Here is a 12,100-nt window from a genome sequence, read left to right on the forward strand (position 1 = left end):
AAAAGCGCAGAAACGATTAAAACCGGTTAAAACAAACTAAACCAAACACAAACCCGCTGCAGCGGTGTGAGGGGCGGGCGGGCCTCCCGCCGGTGCCCGTTCCCGCCTCGGCGGCCCCGCCCGCGCAGGACCCGGATGGACCCTACGTGACACGGGAGGGGAGCGGCGGCCGCGGTGGCTGCCCGCTCTGCGGGGCTGGCAGCAGGTGAGGGCGGGCGGAGAGGCGGTGCCCCCCGGCTGCCCTGCTCCCTCCTCCGGTCGATGTGGAGCCGGGCTGGGCGAGGAAGACGCGGCGGCGATGGCTCCGGCAGCAGCTGCAGGTGGTTCCCCCGCGGCCCGGCAGGGGGCATGAGCGCTCGCCGCCGGTACCGGAGCGGCGGGAGGAGCCTGTGAGGTGAAGGGCGGGAAAGCACCCGCGGGGCTCGGCTGAGGGGAGCGGGAGGGGGTCGGGGAGCGGCGGCTTCCAGTGACCTGCCATGGACCGCGGCCTGGGCGGAGTCACACCATAGAGAGCCAACTCCCCCACCTTCAGGTGCTTTGTGCGGTCCCTGTTACCATTTAGGTTGTTTTAAAGGACTTATCGAGGTGCTCAGTATTGAGGTGCCTAATTAATGATTAATTTGATAAGAGAGCTGGCTTAACCACACCTCTGACTCAGTTTCTGAGCTGTTTTGGGACTGTGCTGCCCTGTCCCGAAAGGGAATGGTGGCTTCTCACCTCAGGGGGTGGAACTGGGAAGCTGCTTCGAGCTCATTGTCCATACTGTGAAACTCTGTGTAAGGCGGTAGTTGCTGCAACCAGTGAGTACAGCTTGAGTAGCCTTTATCCATGGGTTGTTAGGCAGAAGCTCTTCCCTGTGAGGGTGCTGAGGCGCTGGCACAGGGTGCCCAGAGAAGCTGTGGCTGCCCCATCCCTGGCAGTGTTCAAGGCCAGGTTGGACACAGGGGCTTGGAGCAAGCTGCTCTAGTGGAAGGTGTCCCTGCCTGTGGCAGGGGTTGGAGCTGGATGAACTTTAAGGTCCCTTCCAACCCAAACCATTCCATTATAATTCGGTTTACTTCAGCTTGGGGATCTCAGCCCTTTTTCAGGATAGTTCTTTGCTATTCTGACATGGATTCATTAGAATTGACTGAATGCTGTGTCTTTTCCCTCTTTGCTCACACGAAGTCTCTGGAACAATGTTATGGAGAGCCTGCTAAGTCCCCTCTTCTGCATTCTCACAGGAACCTAGTTTCCTTTGGAAAAAGTGAGAGCCTTCCTAACAATGTGGTTGGCATCTCCCCAGAACAAGCATTTGCTGATGAGTTAGCTTTGGATAGCACGTTGTTAGGTCTCCTATGAAGCATTTGTACATTAATACCTTTAAACAAGTGCATTATGTCACTTTTTTGTAAGTATGTAACTTTGCCAACACCGGTGTAACCTCGAAAGGTATTTAAGGGAAAGTTGTTTAAACCAATACAGAAAAGTTGAGGGAACAGCAGAGCCGTAAAAAGCTCTTTTGAATCTTGGAATCAAGTGAAATTTGATGCAGCTTGAGGGTTGCTATTATTCCCTAGGGAAGGAAGCAAAACATGCAGGTCCAGTTCACTTGGCAAGTGTACGTGAGACAGTATCTGAGCTGTGGATATCAAAGCTCTGGGGAGTAATCTCTGCCATTTAAATTACAGGTAGGTTGTAAACTGGAAGTCGTTTCTGGTAGAGTTGGATGGTGCTGATGTATGGGTCAGTTACACATTTGATTTAGTAGTAATGTTGTTTATTGATGATGTTTTCTCATTAATTATCTGTTCATCTGGACCTAGACATATTTGAAAGTGAAATGGGTGCATTTCGTAAATAAACCCTGTAACTTTAAAGAGAGATTTAGCAAAGAAGTATTTTTGTGCATAGTTAATGATTGTGCATGCTTTAAGTGGCAAGAAGAGGATATTCAGATGGATGCGTATTCCTCATGAACTGAAATGAAGAGAACCAAAATGCAGAAGACTGTATGTTAGAAAACTGGTCAGTGATCAGCTTATGTTTGTCTTTCAGGAAAGAATACTCTCTGTTCCAGTCACAACTGCTGTTGCACTACTCCATGTCCATGGGTGAGCAGGAAGTGAAGCAAACCAAGAGAGGAACTTCACATACCCTTTCATGAGCGTCAGAAAACAGGTTAAACTTGTCAATGATCAGTCTCGTCATTTAACTGCCACTAATGTTATTCCTAAATCCTGGACTAATTATGGGCTGGGATCTTGTACACTAAACATCACTATTTAGGGGATTGCTCTGTGTTCTAATGGCAATGAAGGTTGCTGCTCACAAGCACAACATAATTATTGTATGCTCTCTCACGTGTTTTTCCTCAACCTTGGTGTCATGTTGAAGGAGAATTATGAAAGAGGAAGAAAAAAATCCTTTTTCTCAAACCTCTGTTTCTGTTGGGAAAGAGGATCTTTTTGGTACAATGCCAAATGAATGAACTTGCCCAAAATACATTTTGTGGTCAATGATGGTGATGTACTTAATGGAGCTGAAGTTGTTTATTCAGAATATGCTCTTTTTATGTGAAGAACATTGGACTTCCTTGAAAATTACAGAGAATTAAAGATCATAGTTTGGGTCAGTCTTGAGTTGTTTTGAATAGTCTTAAGAGAACTGGAAATAGAGCAGTCAAAGCACGTGTGTCAAGTAACAGCATTATAAATAATACAGTCACAATAAGTACAGGCCCGCAGTCAAGTTTTACTGTGCATCTTGTAAATTAAGCTCTTGCAAGCTGTTTCTTGATGATAATTAGTTTACCTCCTTGAAGGAGTCGCTGCCAAAATAATCTTTCCTTTATGTTGTATATATTTTTTATCTATGAGGCATAGTTGACTTGTTTTGATAATTGATGATATCAGAATAAATGTTGTTTCAGGACAAATATTAAAGTCATTAATAAGGTGTAGACTTTGAGAAGCTCTTCCATGCTCATTTCTTTTCCTGTGCATTGTACTGTTGTAGAAAAAGGATGATGAAGTGAAAATCCATCTTTTGAAATGTAGAGAAGAGAAAGTAAGTCCCTGTCCTGAGCTGAGACAAGCCTCTTTAACAGCAGTTTAAAAGGAAGTGTTTGAAACTGCACAATACCTACTCACCTAGGTTCATTAGGGTGCCAGACAGGATCTTGAATTCACCTCCACAGAATGTGGAGCGTTTGATCTGATCAGCTCTCTAAAGATTATCTATTTTGGCTGGAAGCATCCCAGTTCTGTCTGGGTTCGTTCTGAACTTGCAGTGTTCCCTTTAAGAACTGAGGTGTACAGGCAGGCTGATGATGTGCATGATGACTCTATTAAAAGATTTCATAAGGCAGAATAATTAATCATGGCTTTTAAAGTTTTATGTCATTTCTGCGTTTTGATTTGGATTGGAAGCAACCTTTCTGCAACATTTATTTAGTCAATAAATAAATGTACCAGATGTGCATGTACAAATACTCCTTTTCTGTTTATGTTTTATAGGGATTTCAGAGAAGGAGCTTGCAGGGTTAAAGAGCTAGATAAAGCCTCTGGTAGTATAATGTCTTTGTTAGGATGTTGTGATGCCACTGGAGACACCCCGGCAATCCTGTAAACAGAGGTACTCTTTACATAATGCAGTGTAAAAAGAGCAGCAGGGTTTCTACTCTTTCCTACTCTGCTCTTCTAATTATTGTTTTTATAATGCAAAGTATTGTTACTCCATCCCATCCTCCAGCTGAAAATGGACCGTAGAAGCATTGTAGTTGGCATTTCTATGCATGTTTTTTCTGTGCAGGAAAGGAAATTGCTGATAAGCAGTAAAAGCACAATGTAATATGCTGAGTTAAATACATGCTTATCAGATATGTGTGTTTATGTACAGTGTAATGTGATGCAGTAGGCAGGAAAATGTTTTCTCTGTTGGAAAACTCCTATTTCCTCATCTCGCAGGAAGTGCTAGAACTGGACAGAGCTGTTACAGTGTGTGTCGCTGTGCATACAGGCTCTGCTCCGCCTGTGCAGCTGAAGGTGATAGACCCAGAGGTGGGTTGGGAGCAGCAGTCCGGGTGTTGCACAGCACCCATGGCCAATGAGAGTGTGCGGTCAGGACGCGCTTGTGCCGGCGGCCTATGGCGATGGATGGGCTGGAGCAGCAGCCACCCAAATTCCCCCAGCAAATGACATTGTGCTGCAGCAGCGTGGCGGAGCCAATCACACCCGCACTGCACAGCCAATGGGCGCCGGTGTCTTACCCAGCCACTGGCAGGGGCTCTGTGACTGTAGGACCTTGGTCCAGCTGTGCAAACAGCCTTCCTGCAGAGACAACCCCTCCAAGTTGGTTTCTCAGCACGAGAGCCATCCCTGCTGTGATTCATTTCCCAGCAATAACAATGCCATTGTAAATTATCCGGGGAGTGACGTGCCCTGCCTGCCACGTGATCTGCCGCTGGTGGGGAGGGCGCCGAAGTCATTTGGGTCTTGTTTCCCATTTAGCATTGCCACGGCTGCCTACCCAGCAGACCTGCCTCCGAGAGCCAGAGGGATGGTGGTAGTTACGGGGCAGAACAAAGTGAGTGGAAACCCGGATGATGCCATGTCGAGCTCGGATGCAGAGGATGATTTCCAAGAGCCAGCCACTCCTACTGCAACCCAGGCAGGACAAGCACTACCTCTGCTGCCTCAGCAGGTAAGAGCTCCCTGGTACTGTACTGATAAAGGCCAGTTATTGCAGCACGTAATGCTCAGGTGTCAGAGAATTTGCGATTTCCTTGTTGGAGGATTTATGGGTATCGAATTCAGTTTCCATTAGTAGCTAAATGGCTGGATAAAGCTAAGTCTCTTGATTTTTTTACTTCAGTAGCTCGGCAGCATTACTCATGTTTGATGTTCCATCCATGCTTGGACTTGAGAAATAACAACTGTTTATTCTGATACCAGAGCATCTTAAGAAGTGATATTAAGATTTTAGGCCTCCTATAAACCTAAATAGAGAGTCGGTGTTTTTTTTTTCAGTGCATCATATAAAATAGTATGGTATAGTATAGTATCATAAAGGAACCAGTAGAGTAGCAACTGAGTGCAAGTCCACGGTTGGAGAGGGTGGGTTCTTTTTGTTTTGTTTCCCCGGAAGAGCAGGAGGAGGCATTCATGCTATTAATGAATATCTGGTATTAAAGCTGAGTGATTACTGCTACTTCAGATTCCCAATTGACATTAAAACATCCCTGATTACACCCAGAAGTCAGCCAAAGTATTCAGGTTCTTAACCCCTGAACCTTACTGCTTTGCGGCAACAGGCTGGGAAAGAAAGCATTTGTCAGACCAAGTCATGTCACATTGGCAAAGACTGCCTGCTGTGTCTTCTAGAGGTTGTAACCCTTTCGGCCTGAACGTGTCTGGCACGGATTAGGGGCTCATTTGCGATGATGTGGTTGCTTCTGCAGTTTCCAGAAGTTGTTCCACTCAACGTAGGAGGCATGTATTTTACAACAAGACTGTCGACACTGAGGCGGTACGAGGATACGATGCTGGCGGCTATGTTCAGTGGAAGACACTACATCCCAACAGATGCTGAAGGCAGATATTTTATTGACAGAGATGGAACCTACTTTGGGTATGTGTCCTCAGTAGTATAGTTTAGAAGTTGTTGATGAAGAAAATTGTTTTTAAAGAAATGAAGAAACTATTTGTTTTACTCTTAAGGGCTGAAGTTTTACAGTAGGAAAAGAAAAACAAGTTTTGAATTTGTACGTTGTCTCCTCCAAAGTGTCTCCTTCCAAGGTATCAAGTTATTTTGAAGTTTTAAAAACGAATGTAGTTGGCACTGCTTTTCACAGGAAGCTCTTTTGTACAACACTGGTTTTAATTGATATTACAGTATATATGATAAAGAGGGAATGTAAGGAATGCATCTAAGTTCTAAACAAGCTGTTTTCAGTGTTTAAATAGGATATAACATAGCTGGTAAAAAGCACAAGCCTCAAATATTATTACTGCTGATAGTGCTATGTTCCTTCACTTTCAGCATTCCTTCCTGTGTGTTTAGCTTTGTTTTTAATTAAACTAACCATGATCATATTAGTACTCTGAACTGGTATGAGATCACTAGCAAAGGTAAGCAGTGTTCATGGTTTAATGTTCATGGGTTAAGGTCTTTGCTCAAAGCACACTTTGCAATTTAATTTACATTTCCTTAATCTCTTCAACAGAGAAGGACTGAATTAGTTTCAGAGCACATCTGGATTGTGCTGTAATCTGGGACAGAAATAGATTAAACCACTATATTTATTAGAAAATAATTGTTTCTCTACATTTGGTAATTTGAAAGTGCCTGGCACTTTGTTGGCAAATCACTTTATTTGTCATGTTGTCAGTCTGAATTGAAAACATAGCTGGAACACAGAGCCAAGTCAGCACGTGCTGTGTTTGTTGACATGCTGATGAAGAATGCAGGAATGCTTTGTTTTGTTTGCTATGGTCAATAATAGCTTTCTTAATGCTTATGAAGTGATTACTTTCCATGCTAAAAAATCTTGTAGCCTAACACTCTTTCCAAACTAGAATGAAGTGTTATTATCATTATGATATATACTAAAAGTGTATGTGGCCCTGATCCTGTGAAAACTTCCCTTTGCAAATGCACCATCCATTCACTACAGTCCTGGTTCTCTGTGGGATGTTGTCCATGTATATAATTCTTCAGGAAAATGGAAAAGATCATTTTGTCACAGACCTAAATTTGAAATACAGTGACTATGTTCTCTTTCCTGTAAAATACTGTCCCCTCTTCTGTTTTAAGTGGTTACGCCACTTCAACCTTTTTGTTTAAAATATGATGGTATTTCTGTTTCAGTGAGTTGTTCACTGCATTTTGGCAGAAATATGTTACTTAATAACATTTTTGCCCTTCTTTTAGAGACATACTTAACTTTCTACGATCTGGTGATCTGCCGCCAAGAGAACGTGTGAGGGCAGTTTACAAGGAAGCTCAGTATTATTCCATAGGACCATTGCTAGACAATCTAGAGGATATCCAGCCTCTGAAAGGAGAAAAAGTTAGACAAGCTTTCCTGGGCCTTATGCCGTATTACAAAGGTAAATAAATAAAGTAGTATTGGCTGTTTGTTCCAACATGATTTGAGTAGTTTAAGTGGTGCTTGCAGCTCTGCTTCAGCTTTGAAACTCCACTGTAGTTGAGAAGTTTATTGTGCACTTTTCATGCTCTTTAGATCTTTGAGGTCTCCACATCAGATTTGTTCCTGCTGCATCCAAGGATGTGGAATTTTATGCTGCCTTAAAAGAGAGCAAGATCTAGGCCACAACATGTAAGGCTTATTAAAAGAGGAGGTTTCTCTGTGTCCGTGTTTGTGCCATTAGGATGCAACTGAATGAACTTGGGCACATTGTAGGGACACGGAGTTCACAAGATGACAGACTGGTTTAATTACTATATATTTAGCTATGTACAGCTTTTTTTTTTTGCTGCTAATATTATGTTAAGAATAACTTAAGCACTGTAGTAATGTTTCACATGAAATAATGGCATTTGTTTTTCTTTTGCCAAGTGCTTCAGTGTTATTTTCAACTTTTTCATTCTGTTTTTTAGATCATTTGGAAAGGATCATTGAAATAGCAAAGCTCAGAGCTATGCAGAGAAAAGCAAGATTTGCAAAATTGAAGGTCTGTGTCTTCAAAGAAGAGATGCCCATCACTCCCTATGAATGCCCACACTTCAATTCTTTACGTTTTGAAAGGAGTGAGAGTGAGACAAAGCTATTTGAACATCACTGTGAAGTAGATGTATCTTTTGGGCCCTGGGAGGCTGTGGCTGATGTATATGATCTCCTGCACTGTATTGTGACAGACCTGTCTGACAGAGGGATAACTGTGGATCATCAGTGTATTGGGGTGTGTGATAAACACCTGATAAATCACTATTACTGCAAGCGTCCTATCTATGAATTCAAGATTACTTGGTGGTGAGTTACCTTGTCCAGAACAGTGCAGGGGATAAAAGGACTTCTAGATGACAATTGCTTTTAATATTTTTGCAACGTGTCTCTGGAAATGCATTGCTGCTAACAAGTATTGGAATCAGTCTGCTGAAACGTTGGCTAATGCTTAGCTGCTCAGCACAAGGGAAAACCTGGTACAGAGGTTGGCAAACCTCTGCAGTCTTGAAAAACCAGCCTGAAACAAGACTCTTGGCTCAGGTACCTTAACGAGGCACAAAACAAAATCACCTCATGGAAGTTACAGAGTGGAGCATCTAACATCTTCTATAAGGTGGCCCCTTCCATGTAGCTTTAGTATCAGAAACTGCAAAACGGACATTGCAGCTCTCACCTGCATTGTTATAAAGTGGGGGTGCTAAGAATGCTGACATAAGGTGGTTGAATTTTACCCACTTAGAAAAGTTTTAATCACTACTTAAACTTGCCACTTCCTAAAATCGAGTAACACCCAGCACAGAGATTCTGGAAATGTAATTTTCGTGTAATAGATCATTAAAAAAAGCAAAAAGAAAGGAGCGTTCCCTATATAGTATTAACTGTTGTCATGATTAAGCTATATTTCTTTTTTAATTAAAAATCTGCATTGTGACTTATAACATTATATTTCAATTATTTCCATTGTTATAAGAAGGAATAGCAGATTTGGAATATATTCCTTAATGCTTTTAGGAATAATAACTGTTCATGAAAGACTTGTGCCTGTTTTTAGCCTTAGAAATTCTAAATGTTTACAGTATCTACAAAAAAAAAAAAGCTCTTTAGAATCAGGTCATTTACAAAGGCTTTTGGTAAATGAGAAAACCCTATGTGTATGTTCCTATTAGCAGAAGTAAGAGGAATATTTAATGTATGTTATTTTATTACTGAGTCTTTTTACATTCTGTGATATTAAACTTTGTTCTAGAGTTAGAGTCAAGTGATGATACTAGACAAGTGCTTTCTTCACCTCACCTTCTCCAGGCAATTAAGTCTCATTTTTAACATTCTTGTTGACCCTTCCTGGTATAATATCAGGAAAAATAATTTCATAACCTTCATATTCAAATAATTCTCCAATTATAAACCAATATATCTGTGTAGTAAATGTCTTTCCATGCTGAAGGAGGCAGACACTGCAGAATCGTGTTCTTTTCTGAAGGTAATAGTTGCACTTCTGACATTAGTAACCACATTTCAAGGCTGGATTACTTAATGTCCAAAACTGAAAGGGAGAACTAAACATCTGAAGATACAACTGTTGTGTGAGGGACAGAAAATCAAGTAGTTCTCCAAAAGACCCCACGTGAAGTAGCCTCAAAGTAATCTTAAAGAGAGGGAAAATAAATGTTTGTGTATTGCATTCCATTGGATTAGCTGATCCAAGAATATTGCTTAATTAAGCTTGTGACCAAAACACTTAAGAAACATGTTAATTAGAATTATTCTTAAAATTACCTCAGTAACTGAGAATTTTCATAATTATAATAACTTTATGATCAAATTGTCTTGCAAAAAAAGAGGCAACTTGTTTGCGTTGTCACACTTGTATTTATGTAATTTAGGAGGTTTTAGTCATGTGCCTCTCTGAGGTGGGGGCGTACAGCTCTGATGATCTCTTTTCACATGTTTACTTACAGAGGATCATTGTCAAGTGCTGAGGTTCAAGTCCAGAGCTTAGATTTTGAAATGGAAGGAGGGAGGAAATCATGTGCATTTGGGTCTTCATTTAAGTTCATTTCAGTTGTTTTTTTAAATATTGGCCTTATGTTACAAGGTGTTGGACTTGTGTTTGACAGCGCAAAATTAAAAGTCAAATGAGACTACTTAAGATATTTAAGTTCAGGATTTACAGGACCAGTTTATATAAAGATTACAATGAGAATTGCAGTCTTACTGGGTTAATCAGTAACCATGTATGTATTTCCATGGGACATAAGTCTGGTTTGAATTTCAGCACAAATGGAACAGTTGGATTTAACAGTATGTTTTTAGTTTGGCTGTAAGACTTCTGCTGTTACTCTAGAGAAGCTGTGATGGCAAAATCCCTGTTTTGATCATGTTTGCTATTTCTTAATAGGCACACACTGATATTTTATAACATTCCTCCTAAGGAAGACTAACTAAAAAGACAGTCTTAGTTTGTATCACTTGCATCTCATTTGATGCTTTCATCCTTCAGATCCTCCAGAAGACAGCAAACATTAAGTGCAATATTGAAAGAGAAAGCAGGGATTTGAGCCAACATGCTTTCATTAAACATGTACATTCTGTGTTGTGACTTGTGCAGGTTAATAGTATTGTTACTGACTACACTCCTTCTAAGCAGTCTTTGTTTACAATGATTTAGATGATGTTGCCTAATGTGGGTTCATGTTTTGGCAGAAACAGAAGAGTTGGGCAGGCGGATGTCAGGGAGTTCAATCTAATAACTGGTTTATTATTGACTTACCTTTTCTTGGCGTGTAGCGTAACTTTTGAATTCTGCATTTGCAACAGAAATGTGAGTAGCTGATCTACTAAATCCATATTTAAGATGACTGATGTTTTTGTATATCGTGGATGCTTTATAATTGTCTAATTAAACTAAATGCCTACGTAATACTGCTTTTTTTCTTTAGGACTTTCTAGGCCAGAGGTTTGCTAGAACATATATTTACCCATTTTCTTGTGCTTCTCCTACTTAGCTTCTTTGCCACTTAAGCATCTAGATAACTACTTTTCCATCCCCAAATACCCTGTGTTTGCAACCTGATGCCACGGACAAATTGGTCAGGCAATGAAGGGTCTTGCGTTACCAATATAATAATTGCTATGAATATCATATTTGCAGATAGTTAGAAGGACAATGCATGTCCATCTGTTTAGCTCAGTTCCATTTGAAGGAAAGACATTGTGCTCTAAGACAGGATACATGCTGCTTTGGTTCTTTTGTCTATGGTTCTTAGTATATCTTTGCTTTTCCTAGTGAAATCCAAAGTTGCCTATCACTGCCCCCCCCCCCCGAATTGAATGCAGCCTGTTCCAAATCTGTCCTGTGCATTAGGCATGTGTTGGTTTTTGCAAACATGGAAGAGGGAGGGAATTAGTTCTGCAGCGTATTTCCCCAGGGACAACCCTTGCTAGCTCTGAAGGAATGCTTCAGTAGGATCCTGATCCACACTCCCCCACATCTCCATTTGTAGATGAAGAGTAAGAGGCATAAGGAGATGAAGTGCTTAGCCTGAAGATTCATGGTGAGCTGATGACTCTGGATTCCCCCTTTATCCTTACCCCTTTCTCTAAGATGTACAACTTTATGTGCAGGAAATTTACTACTTCTCTGCTGCTCCCCCAAATTTATTTACAAGGTGATTATTTAGTCTGGTTTAAAATTCTTTTAACATTACAATATAGTGACTGATAATTGCTAATTACTGGCAAAAAACCAGGACTAAATTAATTAAAATCCCTTATTTATAGCATAGTCACTTTAATTTTACTTTCTGCATTGTTTTTTCCTAAAGGCTGTTAAGAAATGTAAACTCTTAGGGCTTATGTCTGTTTCACAGTAATATGTTTTCCGCCTAAGTACCTGTATTTTGGGGTCCCAGGGCCTTGTTTATTGTGTGCTCTGAGCTGAAGGAGAAGTGCATGATCCCTTAAAATAATTAGTGATATAATTAAAGGTCATTATTTTCATTTGGCACTTGCACCCCTGGGAACCTTCCTTCCCAACATTATTCTCGCCCCTCATTCTTGTTGATAGATGACCTGGTTCAGGTGATATGATGAGGAAGATGATGGAAGTGCCAACAGGGAAAGCCTTGTGTCCGAGCTGATTGTTTGCACTGCATTTCAAGATTGTTTCCATTTTATTTCAAGAGGAAGGCTCATCACCATTTATGTGAGGTCAGGCAGAGGATCCAGCCTATCTGGAAACCCATGTCCATCCGTTTCCTGTGTAAGTTCATTTTGTTGCAATGTGTTGTTAAGGGGGTGGGAGAATCCAGTGGCTGTGGACTGTACAGCAGTGACCTGTGGGGTGGCTGCAGGGTCACACTACTTGAATTTCAGCATCACTCAGAGATCTGAGGACCTTTATGTCCCATCTTATACACTGGATCTGTCTTT

The 12,100-nt window shown here is 41.2% G+C and overlaps 1 protein-coding gene across 3 annotated transcripts; it reads left to right on the plus strand.

The window, feature by feature from the left end:
- The first annotated feature begins 2,047 nt into the window (after positions 1 to 2,047).
- KCTD7 (potassium channel tetramerization domain containing 7) lies at positions 2,048 to 10,591 on the plus strand. Of its 3 annotated transcripts, none has more exons than XM_061470041.1 (5): positions 2,048 to 2,160; positions 4,491 to 4,683; positions 5,441 to 5,610; positions 6,913 to 7,091; positions 7,603 to 10,591. In XM_061470041.1, the coding sequence occupies exons 2-5, from the start codon at positions 4,540 to 4,542 to the stop codon at positions 7,977 to 7,979; spliced, it is 870 nt and encodes a 289-aa protein (XP_061326025.1). In that variant the 5' UTR covers positions 2,048 to 2,160; positions 4,491 to 4,539; the 3' UTR covers positions 7,980 to 10,591. The 3 variants fall into 3 exon arrangements, with proteins under 3 accessions (XP_061326025.1, XP_061326026.1, XP_061326024.1); XM_061470042.1 differs by lacking the exon at positions 2,048 to 2,160 and adding an exon at positions 2,181 to 3,814; XM_061470040.1 differs by lacking the exon at positions 2,048 to 2,160 and adding an exon at positions 3,846 to 4,395.
- The last annotated feature ends 1,509 nt before the right edge of the window (positions 10,592 to 12,100 follow it).

Source organism: Pezoporus flaviventris, unplaced genomic scaffold, assembly GCF_033815535.1.
Source record: "Pezoporus flaviventris isolate CSIRO_AGI_PZ_B2104156 unplaced genomic scaffold, CSIRO_AGI_Pfla_v1 ptg000063l, whole genome shotgun sequence".
In the NCBI taxonomy this organism is placed as follows: domain Eukaryota; kingdom Metazoa; phylum Chordata; class Aves; order Psittaciformes; family Psittacidae; genus Pezoporus; species Pezoporus flaviventris.